Source organism: Photinus pyralis, unplaced genomic scaffold, assembly GCF_008802855.1.
Source record: "Photinus pyralis isolate 1611_PpyrPB1 unplaced genomic scaffold, Ppyr1.3 Ppyr1.4_LG8, whole genome shotgun sequence".
Classification (NCBI taxonomy): Eukaryota; Metazoa; Arthropoda; class Insecta; order Coleoptera; family Lampyridae; genus Photinus; species Photinus pyralis.
The window spans coordinates 35,762,482-35,779,025 of record NW_022170819.1 but is presented as its reverse complement, the minus strand read 5'-3'; the positions used below and the strand labels follow the sequence as shown (position 1 = coordinate 35,779,025).

General features: G+C 36.7%; 2 protein-coding genes across 3 annotated transcripts; one reads left to right on the top strand and one right to left on the bottom strand.

The window, feature by feature from the left end:
- Nucleotides 1-1,090: 1,090 nt before the first annotated feature.
- On the bottom strand, nucleotides 1,091-8,398 carry LOC116179178. Of its 2 annotated transcripts, XM_031498894.1 has the most exons (4): nucleotides 8,381-8,398; nucleotides 1,612-1,743; nucleotides 1,428-1,565; nucleotides 1,091-1,379 (listed from the first exon to the last, which is right to left on the bottom strand). In XM_031498894.1, exons 2-4 carry the CDS (start codon nucleotides 1,661-1,663, stop codon nucleotides 1,150-1,152), a joined length of 420 nt encoding a protein of 139 aa, XP_031354754.1. In that variant the 5' UTR covers nucleotides 1,664-1,743; nucleotides 8,381-8,398; the 3' UTR covers nucleotides 1,091-1,149. The 2 variants fall into 2 exon arrangements, with proteins under 2 accessions (XP_031354754.1, XP_031354755.1); XM_031498895.1 differs by lacking the exon at nucleotides 8,381-8,398 and having other exon boundaries at nucleotides 1,612-1,761.
- A 7,116-nt stretch (nucleotides 8,399-15,514) lies between these two features.
- On the top strand, nucleotides 15,515-16,407 carry LOC116179601. The gene is made up of 3 exons (XM_031499400.1): nucleotides 15,515-15,663; nucleotides 15,825-16,034; nucleotides 16,082-16,407. The coding sequence occupies exons 1-3, from the start codon at nucleotides 15,606-15,608 to the stop codon at nucleotides 16,288-16,290; spliced, it is 477 nt and encodes a 158-aa protein (XP_031355260.1). The 5' UTR covers nucleotides 15,515-15,605; the 3' UTR covers nucleotides 16,291-16,407.
- Nucleotides 16,408-16,544: the final 137 nt, after the last annotated feature.

Sequence of the window (16,544 nt, the reverse complement as noted above, 5' to 3'; positions counted from 1 at the left end):
CTGTATTTAACTGATCCTAACGAAGAATTTACTTGTGCCATTGTATTATCTTCGAAACATGAAAGGAGGATGGACCACGTATAAAAATCTTCTCTAATTTGAACTAAAAAGTTGGGCAAATAGAATGTCCAACAAATTAAACGGAAAGATAAATGGGAAATAAACGGAAAAGGGTTTTTTGTGAAAAATAAAATCAAGCTCTTATAGGGACAAAGAGGAGCACAAATAAGTGGGGAAAATAGAAGGGGGACGACAGTAGGTGGCATCTAACGTAGGAATTTTACAACAGGTATTACAGATTTCTTACAGCGAGGTGCGTAGGTTATGCTTAAATTAAGGTAATAGAGAAGTTGGCAACATATAATAGATAAGTATTAAAAGTAAACTCATACGTCTGGATTGTGTGGTATTCCTGAATCACCATCTTGAATCATATCTTTTAGTAACAGGCTTTCGAAATCCTTTTAATTCTTGAATGTATAAAAAAAATCATTACTTTTGCTGGTACAAAATGGAATTTTATTATTCTGGCCCCCCCGTACGCTTTCTAAAAAAAATTTCAATTTAAAGCGCTACAAGACACCACACCTAACACTATCATCTAGGAAATTTGAGGAGAAGGTGAGTAGTAAGGTAATTAGCTGCAGTAGCTAGTCGAAAAGTATACGTAGCATTAGAAAAACGAGGCATCGATAGAGAGATGATTAGAACGAAAAGAAATATACGAAGAAACCAAACGTTGAATCACTAAATCAACGAAAAGGGTAGCCACAGGGTGCGGAGTACAGAAATAAGAGGATAGAATTTTACTACTAATAATAAAATACCCTTAAAACAAATATTGGAAGCAAATGTAGAGAGGAAAACCAAAACATCCATGGGACTACGTAGTAGGGCATCTGGTCAAGAAAAAGGAAACTACTGGGCGAGAAGTGCAAGAAATGAGAAGTAGTGCCCTTCCGTGCCTTGGTGGCGAATATCCTACCTCTGACTTGTGTACACGATTTTTTTGGGGTAGGTGTACCCTTTGCCTTTATTTTTACACATCGATTCCGAAACAAGGAGGAGTAATTAAAACGGAATTCTTCATTTTTCGTATATTTTACACGTTTGAACACACTCTAAAGTACAAAATTAGAATTAGTTCATCTATGAATAGAACAGAGCTAAATTTAAGAAAATAAGACTAATAACCAGCACACTCTTACTCTTTAGGTACATAGAACGATTGAAAAACGTGCAGAGATCCTGTAGGCACACTCTGCAGTCGATTAGTTGCTCGTTTTCTTTGGGGTTGCAGTGCGGAAGTCCAAAAAGTATTCCCGGCCGTCCCATTCTTTCGCAGCTGTACGTGTACGTTTGGTGGCCGGTTACCGAATCTGGAGAATGGCTTGTAAAACGAATAGAATACTCATTCGAACACTCACTGTACATAACCCTATAGAGGCAAAACCAGAAGAACGTCGTATCTTCAAGCCCGCAGTGGACCTCGCGGAAATGAGGATTTCCCTTCTGACAGATCGTCTCGTTCTGTGCATCGCAGACGTAGCATTTCAATGTTGCGGCTAATTATAAACACAAAAATTAAACGTTCTTTTAATATCAACCTACTTGTATCGAAAAGTGTTGAGAAAAGTATGAAGAACAACACCGAGACATTCATTGGATTTCACACATGGATTGCCGTGCTTATTTTTGCCACTAAACGTTTCAGGACAAAGTTGGCACGCTGTATTTGTAGTTCTATCGAGAATTGTTTAGTTACTTCAAATTCGCTAAACATGTTTTTGTTTAGTTCATCTTCTGCCAAGAATTAGTGTATGGCAGGACTTTTGAAAATGTGGATTCCAATTTTCTAATTTTCTTATTAAGTTCGTATTTTATATTATTGATATCAATGATCTCAAAATTTACCTTTGAATTCTTGTCGTAGCGGCGTTATGAATTCAGTAGGAGGCTCGCAGCCTATTCTGTTTTAGAAAACAACACAAACATACAAGTAAAAGGGGTAGTGAATAGCGCGGCAGATAAAATATTGCGAAATAGCAATTCAAACATCTGACACGGAAGCAACCGGGTATAAAAACAGCGCAATTAATACTCAATAATTCGAATAACTTTACACTGGAAAAAGCAAAATTTTATCTCAAATAGGGATTTCTTGTACAAAAAATGCCTTAGGATGCAAAAAAAATGCTGCGTAATAAACTAACATGCCTCGTATAATATAAATCCTTAAAAACGATTCAATGGAGCCACCACAAACATCAGAAGAAAGAGAAACATGGTGAAGCAGACATTCTAACAACTTTTTTGGTAGACGCGAAGTAAGAAAAGTAATCGCGTACCAAAGGAACATATTTGCATATAATCAATGCGAAAGCAGAAACTTGACAGAGAGGAAGAAGTACTCATGGGCAAGAGGAACTTTAATCGCTTAGCAATTATAAAGCGTCTGTGGGTCTGAACTGTAGTAGGGCCTAGTTAAACAAGTAGCAATTTCTCAAGCGGGAACGGAAGCAAAATTATCTATCGGTATCTAATGGGAAAACAACATTCAGGAAAGTAAATGGTCCCCTTGAACATTAGGAAATTTTACCATGAAATTAAACGGTGCAGTTAAATTTGCAAAAATTTAACGGTCAGCGCTGAAACTACCAAAACATCCCTTCTAAATCGCGCTTGTACCTTTTTTAAAATTCCCCAAGTGCGGAAAGGGAAGGCTGGAAAATCCGCATCGCCCAACTGACTAGTATCAAAGCGCTCTAAAATAAGAATTACATAGCATACTTAAACTTCTTGATAAATGGGCGATTGCCACTAAATGCCGTTTTAAGCAAAACCGCCCACTAGAGTGGATCCCGAAGAACGAAATTACGCCAAGAGCGAGATATTTTCAGTAAGTTAGCCTCGTGCTGCGGACGGATTTTCGCACCATTTAAAAAAAAAAACAAAATTATCGAAAAACTTCCACGGAACCCCGCCTAGTGTGGAGTCTGTAGTCGGTGCGTGCAGATAGACCATATCAGCTTGTAGGACTGGAGCCAAAATCGTTCTGCATCGAAAAAACGATCGAAGCACATCGGTAACTGCTAGTGCTCTAGGCCCTAGCATTTTTATGCAGAATTTTGAGGCATATTATTTATACAGGGTGAAAAATCTTCACATTCTTCGAAGTTTTTGAATTCCTACGATCTTTCTTATTCCTCAAGTTGTATGAATTGTGTAAATATTAAAATACTTCTGATCCTTCTTAAAAGTATTCACATTCTCCAAAATGTTAAGGTTCTTCAAACTCTTCCGCTCTTTCGCATTCTTTTAGTTCTTTCCTTGTAGTCTTCATACAATTTGGTTTCTTCAAATTCATAGAAAAGATTCTTAGAAAACTCCTAAGAAAAGAAATTCTTGAGATTCTAAAGATGTCCTAACAGAAGACCCTAAGAAAGTAGTTAGAAGGTTCCAAGAATATCTTGGAGTAACCGTAAGAAGATTCAATGAAGACCGTGTGAAGCCTCTAAGGATTTTACTCCTACTATCAGCTCTCAAAGTATCTAAGGTTCCGACAATGCTACAAGTAGGGAATGCAATCCCGCAGCAAAATCTCAATCCCGGTATTTGCGGGATCGTTAGATGTTAATCCCGCGGGATCCCGGTATTTGCGGGATCCCGCAAAATTTTAAATAAATTGGCAAATAAGCAATTTTGTGCGGTTAACTTCTGTATTAAAATAAATCGCTAATTATCACAATATTCAACAAAAAAGTACCCACCTTCAGCCTAACTTAGAATTCAAAAAATCACCTGTAAAGCACAAAAAGGTGAACTTCTAAAGTACCTCAAAAATCATAGTACATTTTTAACGAAAAAAGTTTAACAATTATTTTAAAAATAATTTCTCCGTTATGCGTTTCATTAACAAAGCAAACAGCGTCGTCCCGTTGGTCGACAAGTTCCTCAGTCCCGCAAAAATGTTGCGGGATCCCGGTATTTCGGGATCCCGCGATCCCGGTATTGCATTCCCTATAATCCGGTTTGAAATTTCGACCAAAAATTCTGACAGTGCCAATCGATAGCGTTGGTCGAGACCTAGGGTCAATGGTCAGCGGTCAGGGGTCAGAGGTCAGGGGTCAGGGGTCAAGGGTCGGGGGTCAGGGGTGAGGAGTCAGGGGTCAGGGGTCGGAAGGCATACCTACGACGCATCTCGAGATATTACGGTTTGTCAGAATTTTTGGCTGAAACTTCAAACCGGAATTTCTTGAGAACCGTGCCTTCCGACCCCTCGTTGGAAAGGTCTCGACAGGCGCTATCGATTGGCGCTGTCAGAATTCCGACCAAAAAACCAATTTCTACAAAAAATTCAAGGGCTGTAACTTTTGATCTAGTAGCTCGATCTGGGAACTGTTTGAAATTATGGATTCTACAGGCCACATTCTATAAGAAAATATTTTTTTGCGGTCGATCTGAGACAATTTTTTTTTCGGGCCAAAAAAAAAGCAGTGTTTTACCTTCCTTTTTTACCAAAAATTGACTGCACCAAAATTTCTCGGGAAGGAACTTTTTCTTATTAATTTTGGTTCGTAGAATCCATAACAATTCGTACTTTTTCGATTAGACGTCTCAATCAAAAGTTATGGACTAGAAACCAATTTCGAAAGAAAATTCAAAGGGCTGTAACTTTTGATCTAGTAGCTCGATCTGGGAACTCTTTGAAATTATGGATTCTACGGGTCACATTCTATAAGAAAATATTTTTTCCCGGTCGATCTGAGACAATTTTTTTTTCGGGCCAAAAAAAAGGTAGTGTTTTACCTTCCTTTTTTACCAAAAATTGACTGCACCAAAATTTCTCGGGAAAAAACTTTCTCTTATTAATTTTGGTGCGTAGAATCCAAAACGATTCGTACTTTTTCGATTAGACGTCTCAATCAAAGGTTATGGACTACATAGAAACCAATTTCGACAAAAAATTCAAAGGGCTGTAACTTTTGATCTAGTAGCTCGATCTTGGAACTGTTTGAAATTATCGATTCTACAGGTCACATTCTATAAGAAAATATTTTTTTTCGGTCGATCTGAGACAATTTTTTTTTCGAGCCAAAAAAAAGTCAGTGTTTTTACTTTCCTTTTTTACCAAAAATTGACTGTACCAAAATTTCTCGGGAAAAAACTTTTTCTTATTAATTTTGGTGCGTAGAATCCAAAACGATTCGTACTTTTTCGATTAGACGTCTCAATCAAAAGTTATGGACTAGAAACCAATTTCGACAAAAAATTCAAAGGGCTGTAACTTTTGATCTAGTAGCTCGATCTTAGAACTGTTTGAAATTATGGAGAATTCTACGTCGATAGCGCCGGTCGAGACCTTTCCAACGAGGGGTCGGAAGGCATACCTGCGACGCACCGTTCTCGAGATATTCCGGTAATACAAGGTGATTGTAAAAAGGTTCTGCAAGGATTCTAAGTCTCTTTAAAGATTCCAACATGACTCCAAGAATATTGAAAATAGTTTCAATGCAGACGACATTGGAATGGGTTTTGTACCCTATACATTTTAACACATAAGGTGAATACAGTGTTATAAAATTTAAAAGTTTCTTATTTGCGGTGCAAAGAGCAACACAGCGTTCTAGAGTTTTTTTCTCATAGAGCAAAAATAAACAAACAAGTTCACTTACACCGTAATGCACTTAAATCCCTACCAAAATAAGTACACATCGAGTTGCACTAAAGATGTAATATGAAAGAGTTTCCCAATCTCATAAAAAAATTCGTGGAAAACACCAATTTCCTTGCAACGATTTCCGAAAGATTTAAATTTGAACATCAATTTCACGCAAATAATAATCGCTTACAATAGAAAGTGCTTTTAAAATAGTAAAATAATAAACATGAAAAACTTTAAGTATGTGGTAGGTGTAATGTTTGCATTAAAGACGTTGCCATTAGGCCGTCCTAATTTCAACATCCCCTAAATGTTAACTACCGCCAAGCAGGAAATATGGGCGCACCTTGGAATTATCGAACTAGCGATTGTGGGGCGTGTATTATACAAGCATTGAATGGAAATATAATTTGTTTATTCAATGGTATAAATACACCATGCAAACCCCAAAAGAACAAAGGGAATTTTTTGCTGTAATGTATGATCTTTGTTACATATTTAATGTATGTTAATATTCTTGAAAGAGGCTACTCAATCAATTCAGTGCGTCATAATCTCGCATCCGCAATAAGACAATACCATTATGGCAGCAAACTGAAACTCATCAAGAGGGGTGCATGGTAAAAGGTCCAAAACATCTCCTTTCCACCTCATTTCCAATTCTCTTTAAATAAAATCTTCTGAAGGACCCCTAATTTTATGCAACCAGAATAACTCATGCGCACGCATTCTGCAGTGCTATTCTAGATTTGGCAGTTGCATTGCATTAGTGCCTTCCAAATGCTTAATACAAATACTAAGCTCTTTTCACTGTTTCAGCAAAAGATTAAGGCACTTTAATAAAAGAATTTATATCGTTTTGTCAATAGCATTGCTTTTTAGATAGGTTAGTTTGTAGGTAGGAACTTATAAAAGCGACAGTAAAGAATAGTACGCTTTTAGGTTGATAATATCCACTTTTTCTTCAGTTCAATACATCGCACATGAACAAAAATAATAATACGGAAGCCAAAGAAACAGTACTCAACTTAATTAATATGACAGTGATCTTCATTTGATTTAAGATGTTATTTTGGTTGCATAAAATTAGGCGTTCTTCAGCCGAGATTTCGTTTTTTAAAAGTAGCATAGAGAAAAACAATACGCACAAATCCCTATATCTACTTCTTAACGAAATTGGCGCAGTAGATTTATATCCCCCAGTATCCGTTACTTGCGACGATCTCTCTTAAAACCTCCCGATCGAAATTCGGCGATCATAAAGTTGAAGGGAGAACTGGCACGCTATTGAGAAGAAATTTAAGTGAAGAGGTAGTTCCCTTCCCCTCTCTCTATTTTTCTATAACCTGGAACCAGAGCAAATGCCACGACGGAGTACTCTGTCTAGGTCTGCATTTCCATTATTTGCTCTAAACGGAACCAACGCAAAAGCCAAGCAAAGCGTCATACCGTCAACGGACGGCATATCGGTTTCAACATAAACAAGTTATTACTCCTATTTATCTTCCTAACATCCACATCCGCGCATCAACAGAAACCTTCCACCCGAGGCTCCATTGCCCCCTTTTAATTACCTGGTTTTATTCAAAACAGTCCTGTCGGCTCATACGCAAGGATTTAAAACAAACTAATTGGGGCGTGATCACCAAGCACACCTCTAACCAACTACCCACCCCCATCCTGGACGTCCCTTCAGACATTGACAACGAAGCCAGTTAACTTCTACGCCACCGCCAACATCAGTACCACCAACAAAACCACCCTGATCAACGGCAGCCATCTAACATATCCCTCTAACCAGTTAAAACAGGCGTACAATTCGTCAACTCCTTCAGACTGGCGGCACCGACCAGAAGAAAGAAAACCCTCTTGACCAATGCAACATGGTCGCTCTGGCCTACGCTTTAGCGTACTCATCGTATGCGTAAATTCACCCCTGGATGCTGGGAAACACTGAAAAAAATGTAAGAAACTATACTCGCTCTTGCATCCCTCTTTTATGTAATCTTGATTATAGCGTCAGATCCCAGTGTATTTAATGCTTCTCCGGTTACAACGCGTTAAACCTACCCTAAAAGTTTAATTGATTGATGATCTTGTAACTTTATTGCGCCTAAATATAGACAACACACAAGCTACATAATATTCCCAAAGCAAGACTTCCATCAATCGTTGGGGTGGGGTCACTGTCACCTCTTCACCGAAAACGTTTACATCTTGCTACCGGATGCAATTTGTGTTTATTATCATTTCAATACAGAACTGTCGTAATTAAATTTCTCCAACCTAATTTGTACAATGAATGAAAAAGACGTCGCATCAATGAATCAACAAAAGACAACATGGATCATTAGTGCTTGAAGAGGGAGGACTGATTAATCAAGAGGTTAAACGCTTAATTGGTAATTCGAGGGCGTAAGGTCAACAGAGGACCATCTTACTTTCCTTACGTACGTCGATTTTCCGCACAAATACGTTTACAACAAATTTAAATAATTAACTGTGTTTATGTGCAGCAGTTTCAATGCCACAAGTGAGTCAGTCATCTATTTACTCATGGCGTTATCCACGCCGGTGTAGAAAAATCATGGTGAAGACTACTGATGAGTGACGTAATATGCTAATAAACAACTCGCCTCAATTCGTTACAATTTTCTCTCGATCTACGTAATACAATTTTATTATAAGTTCCCTTGAAAATAAATAATAAACAATTACCTTTATTAAATGACATTGACGTGGTTACTTAATGTAAAAAACTCACGCAAATAAAGTTTTTTTCCAGTGAAAAACACACAAAATCGCTCAGGAGGGAAACGGATAAAAATAGTGAAAACATGACCCTATTTTAAAACTTTTCAGTGGCACGTGTTGGAAGACTAACACTAAAAATAATTTAATTGTCATCTGCGTTGATACTTCTGGTGATGACATCTTCTCCGCAGGTATTTCATTTTTGGACCAACAAATTTCATCCGCTTTGGTCCGCATCACAATAACCTACTCAATTAAGTAAAATCTGTGGGAAACAAAATAAAATTACCCAATACGAAATAATCATGGAAAAATGTATGTGGAAATCTCTATTGTCTCTCAAGGCTGTATGTTTTGAAAATGATACAGAATGAGATGTTCGCTGTGTATTTTTGAGTTGACTACAACAATATTTTTTATTCGTTTTGAAATAGCGTTAGGATTAGGAACCTTAGATTTCATAACTTTGTTTGTGTAAATTGAGTGAAAGAGGTAACCGAAAATTAAAAAAAATAAGCCCAACTTCGAACCGGAATTTTTTGCTTGAACAACTCTGAAACACTTGGAACCTTCTGCCTTTTGGAGAAATCGCCCAAAAAACGTTTATACCTTTTTGAACCATGGATTCTGAAAGAAGAAGAATTATTCCTTGTGGTGACTTAAAAGTGCCATTTTTTACTAAAAGGAAACTAGCAGCGGAAAATTTTTGATTTGAGCACAAAGGTCGATGAATGTCATCCCCCCCTGTACCCACAGCTTCTGAAATTTTATCTGACCTATCATTGGAAAGACCTTTCTTACTCTCCTACAAAGAAAAAGTTCTTGGCAACTAAACGAATAAATTAAAACAACTCAGGGTAAGAAAGGCTCTCTAATAATGTATATGCCATACTCATAGGAGAAAGTGAAACCGTTTTATCGTAAGGGATTAAAGCAAATGACCACGACCGGGGTGCCCAAACAACCAAAAAAAAACTCGCATTTTCGTCATGTGCTCGACTTTAAACAAAACCCAACTAAACTTTTCGGCCCCAAGAGATCGTCTGATGTAGTTACTATCACGTTCGCTATGAAGCGGTACATCTGTGGAAATGTCTTTATTTGGACCAATTTACAAATTTCAAAATAACTGTATACACTGTGTCCAAGATAAAGACGCGATCTCGGAAACTAGAGAAGATACGAAGATGATCAAATTAGGGAAAAGTTTCGCAATTAAAGAGTAATTATTATACTGTAGGGAAAACGATAAAGTTCCGATTACTTTCGAAGATTATGTCAGAAAAACCGAAATTTACCCATCTTGTTTTTATTTTTTCCCGGTGTTATTTGAACAGACACAGAATCAGAGGTTTTAAATACAGGAGAAATCATCGTCAACTTTATTTTTTTATATGGCCCGTAAAAAAAGTGTATATTACGAAAGCGTAGAACGGATAAGGTAGTTCAAATTATGTAATCCCGAGATATAAGTCGGGATTATACTTAATCCCGAGATATAAGTCGGGATCATACGTAATCTCGAGATATAAGTCGGGATTATACTTAATCTCAAGAAATAAGTCGGGATTATTCTTAATCCCGAGATATAAGTCGGGATTATACTTAATCTCGAGAAATAAGTTGGGATTATACGTAATCTCGAGATATAAGTCGGGATTATACGTAATCTTGAGATGTAAGTGAGGATTATACTTAATCCCGAGATATAAGTCGGGATTATAATTAATCTTGAGAAATAAGTCGGGATATAAGTCGGGATTATACGTAATCTCGAGATGTAAGTGAGGATTATACTTAATTCCGAGATATAATTCGGGATTAAGTATAATCCTCACTTACATCTCGAGATTACGTATAATCCCGACTTATATCTCGGGATTAAGTATAATCCCGACTTATATCTCGACTTATATCTCGGAAATAAAGTGAGTAGGGGAAAAACTAAGAAACCAAGCAAATTTCACCGATTTTGGGTTGGTACAGAGAAAGCACAAGGGGTGAAAGGTTGGAAACGTGGATTCTTAACCACCAGATAACTCTATGACATGCAAGAAAAATTTGAACTATATACTTCTCATTTTGCATGTTTAAAAGATCTATTCTCTGGACTTCCTTAAAGGTCTGAGCACGAATAACCCGATCGTGTCAGGTTCGTGATCGGACCGGTGTGCGGCCGTTTTCCTCCAATCTGCCGGTAAAGGATATGAAAGGAGAAATGTGGCGGTTCACACATCACAAAGTGCCGACCGTGGGCCGGCCATGTGCTGACCGTGTGCTGTCGCGGGATCTGTTGTGTTTACTGTTCCACGGTGACGGTCCAGTGTGCTTGCATTTGTCTGTTTGAGGTTAGGTGCAATTTTTCGTGGAAACAATGGGCGCTGAAAAATTATTGGAGAATGTTCGGAAATATTTAGTGCTCTCTGATCAAAGTTATAATTTTGCCAAAAGTTCTTTCGGTGTAATTGGCAGCCTTCAAAAAGAGCCTCGCTTTTCCATATGACTATGGGGTTTTACTAAGAGCCGTTGCAATTGAAATTGATTGTGGCATCCTGAAGTTCTCATAAAACTTCGTTTTATGGTTAATTAGATGAGGAAACAGAGTACGAAATTCTCCTTCCAGATACCTTCTTCTCTCTTAATCCTTCACCTTTTTTCTCTCCACTTTCTTCTCCGATTCCACCTCCTTCGCTTCTGTCTTTTCTACTTTACCTTAATTTTTGTACTTCTGAAATTTGTATTCTCAAATTAGAACTCCAAATTTGATCTTCCAATTGAATGTCTGACGTGCAGTTCTAATTATTGTAGTCTTCTTTTCCAACAGAAAACTTAATTATCTAATAGCAGTTTGAGTTTTTCGCAATCATTCTCATTACTTAAAAAATCCTCCATAGGCATCCCCAAAATGGGCTCTAACCCTCCACGTTCACTAGGAATTGCAACTAAGTTTGAAACATATTTTTAAAGAAATTCCTTCACAAGCATCCCTAAAAGTGATCTCTCTCTCTATACCACGTTACCTGTGACGTACAACTACAAGTGCGATAGTTATTAAGGATCCTCATATCCGTTATACTTTTGTATTGTTGTCCGTCCGTCCGTCCATGTGTGCTATTTTCAAGTAGCTGGTTCAACAGGAACAAAAGTTGATGTAGCGAGTTCGGACTTTCGTATTTCCTATGACTTTTAGATGTGTAACAATTCAATATAACTCTTCTCTGTGGGCTAGGTCAAAAGTTTTAGAGCAAAATGTACCCAACATTGTTCTTTACACATGAATTTGGAGTAGTAAAGGCTTTCAAACGCATTATCTTGATACTGAAAGGGTACATTTATTTATTTTATATTTATTTATTTATTTATTTACTTATTTATTTATTACTTACAGTACATCACATGCGCATATGATAACCGCGTATGTGTGATTCAAAGATCTTAAATTATTTTTCTGCGGTCACATGGATTTTGATGAAAATATATCAAAATCGTTTTTAATAATAATAATGTCTTTTATTCACAAATTAACGTACATAATAATTTCGTGCACCAAGATCGTTGGGAAAAAGACTAAGTGCATTATCTCAATGCCGAAGACAAATTTAATGCATTTTTGACGATTACGTTTCTTTGCATGCAGATTATGTTTTAAAGTGTAGCATAAAAGGAGTTTGCTAATAAAACCTCGATCCATCGCACACAAACGCGCTTAAGTAGTTCGACGAATCGAGTACTTCGGCCTATACTTTCCAACTTGTCTTAAAGGATAAAACCAATATTTACTAAAGTACCAACGTAGGTATATTTCTAGTTTCTCTAACCCAGCCAACACACTTACGTTTAATAAACGGTTTTCAAACATTTTGAAAGGATAAATTCGGTATTGGTAGTATGGTATACGTTTTTTTATAGACCAACATACCCTACGTTTAAAATACGGTTTTTGTTCGTATACATAAACCATAGGGTACACGTTCTACGTTGACAATATGTATATAATAAACGGTCTTTTAGCAATAATTTGATAAACGTATATAACACCATTTTATTTACTTCCTCCAAAATACCAATAAACATTACAATAGTCATATTCTACTTACCAAAATTACGTATTACTTATTTCTGTCATAATCTCACGAAACTGGTAAAATGTTGAAAATAAGTGATAAATAATATGCTAACCTGACAAACGTATATAATATGATTTTAATTTACCTCATATGTATATACTCGTATACGTATATACCTCATACTCATATGTATAGGAATATATAATAGATTATGTACAAATGATCCATAAGCAACCCTCTAATTGCGCTATAAGGATAAAGCTCCTTTTCGTTTTAAAATTACGAATTATATTAGAAAATTCATACTTATATATATAGTATTCCTCGATTGCGGGGGTTGTAATTTTTGTAGTACACCAAATATTTGTATTTCGTTAATCGATTATGTATAAATGATCCATAAGCATCCCTCTAAGTGGGCTCTAAGGAGAAAAAGTTCCTTTTCATTTTAAAATTACGATTTTTTTTAGAAAACTGAGACTCATATGTATAGGAATCCTCGATTGATGGGGTTGTCATTTTTGTAGTTCACCAAATATTTCAATTTCATTAATCGACTATGTATAAACGATCCATAAGCAACCCTCTAATTGCGCTATAAGGATAAAGCTCCTTTTCGTTTTAAAATTACGAATTATATTAGAAAATTCATACTTATATATATAGTATTCCTCGATTGCGGGGGTTGTAATTTTTGTAGTACACCAAATATTTGTATTTCGTTAATCGATTATGTATAAATGATCCATAAGCATCCCTCTAAGTGGGCTCTAAGGAGAAAAAGTTCCTTTTCATTTTAAAATTACGATTTTTTTTAGAAAACTGAGACTCATATGTATAGGAATCCTCGATTGATGGGGTTGTCATTTTTGTAGTTCACCAAATATTTCAATTTCATTAATCGACTATGTATAAACGATCCATAAGCAACCCTCTAATTGCGCTATAAGGATAAAGCTCCTTTTCGTTTTAAAATTACGAATTATATTAGAAAATTCATACTTATATATATATATATAGTAAGCCTCGATTGCGGGGGTTGTAATTTTTGTAGAACACCAAATATTTATATAATTATATAAATATATAAATAAATATTTATTATAATTATATTAAAAAATTTATTTATACGGGTGGCACGTCTTTGACTAGGTTTTCGGGTATGCCCTTTCCGATTTTGATAAATTTTTTTCAAATTTCGTACCACGAAAGGGCGATTTGGGTGTGTGAAAAAAATTCTGATTTCGACGAAATTTGGTATCTGGGGGTTTTTGAACATGAAAATCAAGTTGATCCAATTAGTTTTTGAATTTGGAAAAAAAAAATAAAAGAAATTATGTTTTCTGATATTCATTTTCATTTGGGGGGTAAAGTAGCACTATTCTCGACAGGAACCTGCGTCGTCCTCTTAAAGTTGGCTACAGCTACTTTCAATAGATCGTATAGCTGAAACTTTTTTTGATCCTGCAGGACGCTCCTGCGGCGCCGAAACGGCCTCTCTTATGTATACGAAGATGACAAGAATTGGAAACGACGCACGCTTCTTGAACGTGAAAACACCTACAATTTCAAACTAACTATAATATAATACTTTCAACAAATCCAAGTTTAAACTTGTAGGTATTTTTTTGATGCGTGCAGATGCTATAATATAATACTTTCAACAAATCCAAGTTTAAACTTGTAGGTATTTTTTTGATGCTGCAGATGGACGCTTCTTCGACGACAGCAGGCGCCTCTTATTGTAGGCAAAGACGGAAAGAATTGGAAACGAAGCTTCTTGGACGTTACAGAGCCTGCAAACTTTACAGCGCCTCCGTATGGATGCAGAGGACCGTTAGCGGCGCCAATTACCGATGTGAAGACAGGAAGAATACCTAGGTTTACAAACTGGTAAAGAAGAAAATGGACCCTAAATGTCTATGATAGACTTTTTGGTTTGATTAAAAATATACATCTACCAAGCACATATATTGCATTATTATTATATACCCATGTTTATTAGCAGTACAATTATCAACGAATTTAATACTGATAATGCGTAAGGATACATATTCCGAAATTTAAACGTATTCAGTAAACGCATATAAATCGTACTTATATATAAATGGGAATAATAAACGCATAATACCCTCGATAATACCTATTCTAAAAAAAATATAGCATTTATGCATACTATTATACTACTATACGATTACGTTTTTTAGACGTAGGGTTTCAACGCGTTATATGCGGAACTGTGTTTGCTTAGGAAGGTTAATTCCCTGTATGCTAATTATGAGTATGCGAAATTGATCAGCCATCGAAGTGTTCAGGACGCGATTCTGGTGCGAACTATCCGGGTGCTAATTACCTGGAAGCAAAATGGCCAGGTTACAAATTTTGCGGATGCGAATTGTCCTTGGAATTCTCGGCATACGAGGCCTATAAGTGAATGTGAACATCTCCAAATTTAGAATCCAAATCCAGAAATATGATGAATGCTATTTTGGATAATTTTTCATTCGTGCATCAGGAAATTTGGTTATCAAACCTTCGATTCGTTTTCTCACCTACACCACATACAGAACGCAAGAAGTTAAAACTACCCCACAACTTTCTTGGTAAAAACAAATCGAATGGAATATAAAGAACGTGATTTAGTTTAATTCAGGTGGACTGATTTTGGAAATGGTTGCGATGGACATGAAATTTGAAATCTGGAGAGCTGTAGGAAGGAGTTAATTTCGCACTGTCTCGCGCTAATACTTAAACAACTTTCTTCACTTTCGCTTAAATCGCATTCAATTTCTTCTCAGTTTTTGCCTATTTTCCAACCTCGCTCCCAATACGTGATTTTCTTTATAATACAATTTGGGGTCAATTACGTTCAATACAAATTTGGTACACCGCAACTACTGCAAATTTCAGGTTTTATACGATAGCCCAAAAAAACGTTTGTTTACCGCATATACCTACACATTAAAATTATCGCACAATTAAATAGGTAACGTATGCAGCGGCGGAGGGGGCGGCTAAAGTAACTTAACGACCAAGTTAACTTTTCGTCCGTCAGTTGTGGGCTCGCCACGTTAAGTTTAGCACGAGAACCGGATTTTGTATTTTTTTTAAAAGTCCCCAAGATGAATTCGTTGGCGTTTTGTTTCGTAACTGCACTTTTGCTGGTGTTTATCAAAACTAGTGAGTAGTGACGATATTGCACAACCTGTGGATTACTCAGTATTATAGTTGGCTTGGTTACAAAATTTGTAAACATTTCAAGGTTTACCGTTACCTAAGCGTTGCAAATTTGGCTGAATTTATTTATTTATAAATGTGACTAAGCTGTTTATCGATTTCAGGTTATTCGTTGCAATGTTGGGAATGTACCTCCGATAGTTATGGACGTTGCGCGGATCATTTTAATACGACACTATTCCCGAGGCAGGCGTTTGTTTACAATGCGGTAACAGGTAATCCGCGTGTTGTGAATTGTGATGGGGGATCCTCCCAGTATGGACAATACAGCTACCAAAGGCACGTCTGCATGAAGAGGGTCGAAACTGATCGAAGTAAGTTTGGCCGATCCTTACGCGTCAAACTAACTTTGAGTTTAAAGGACTCGGCAGGACGACGTACTCCAGGCACTGCCACACTTTGGTCGGCAACGAAAGGGTAGGCACGTGCCCCACGCACATAACCAACCCCGATATCGTCGTCGACTTTTGCGAATATTGCGATACGCACGAGTGTAATGGTGGCCTAAGCGTGACGAGTACGATGTGGAGCTTAATTCCGGCCGCGATGGCCCTAGTTTTGTTGAAGTAGATGCGAGAGACGTACAAAATGCTTTTCCATTTTCATTGACCTACATTCCACACTTTCACATACGAGTAGACTTAGGTCTTTTATATTTGACTTGTACATATAGCAATTAATCCCTTTTATAATTCATCAAAAACCTACCAGCATCCTTAATTTAATCTTTCCCAGCGCACCCTGTACAATAGGCCCCCCTTAATTTAATAATTCCTTTTTTATTAGAATAGAAGATTAATTCTACTTTATATTTATAGAAGAGA

Coding starts and splice junctions, on each gene's coding strand:
- LOC116179601 (XM_031499400.1), top strand. CDS start 15,606: ATGAATTCGTTGGCGTTTTGTTTCGTAACTGCACTTTTGCTGGTGTTT. Junction 15,664..15,824: donor GCTGGTGTTTATCAAAACTA/GTGAGTAGTGAC, acceptor TATCGATTTCAG/GTTATTCGTTGCAATGTTGG. Junction 16,035..16,081: donor GAGGGTCGAAACTGATCGAA/GTAAGTTTGGCC, acceptor TTGAGTTTAAAG/GACTCGGCAGGACGACGTAC.
- LOC116179178 (XM_031498894.1), bottom strand. CDS start 1,663: ATGAATGTCTCGGTGTTGTTCTTCATACTTTTCTCAACACTTTTCGAT. Junction 1,566..1,611: donor CTCAACACTTTTCGATACAA/GTAGGTTGATAT, acceptor GTTTATAATTAG/CCGCAACATTGAAATGCTAC. Junction 1,380..1,427: donor CCTCTATAGGGTTATGTACA/GTGAGTGTTCGA, acceptor GCCATTCTCCAG/ATTCGGTAACCGGCCACCAA.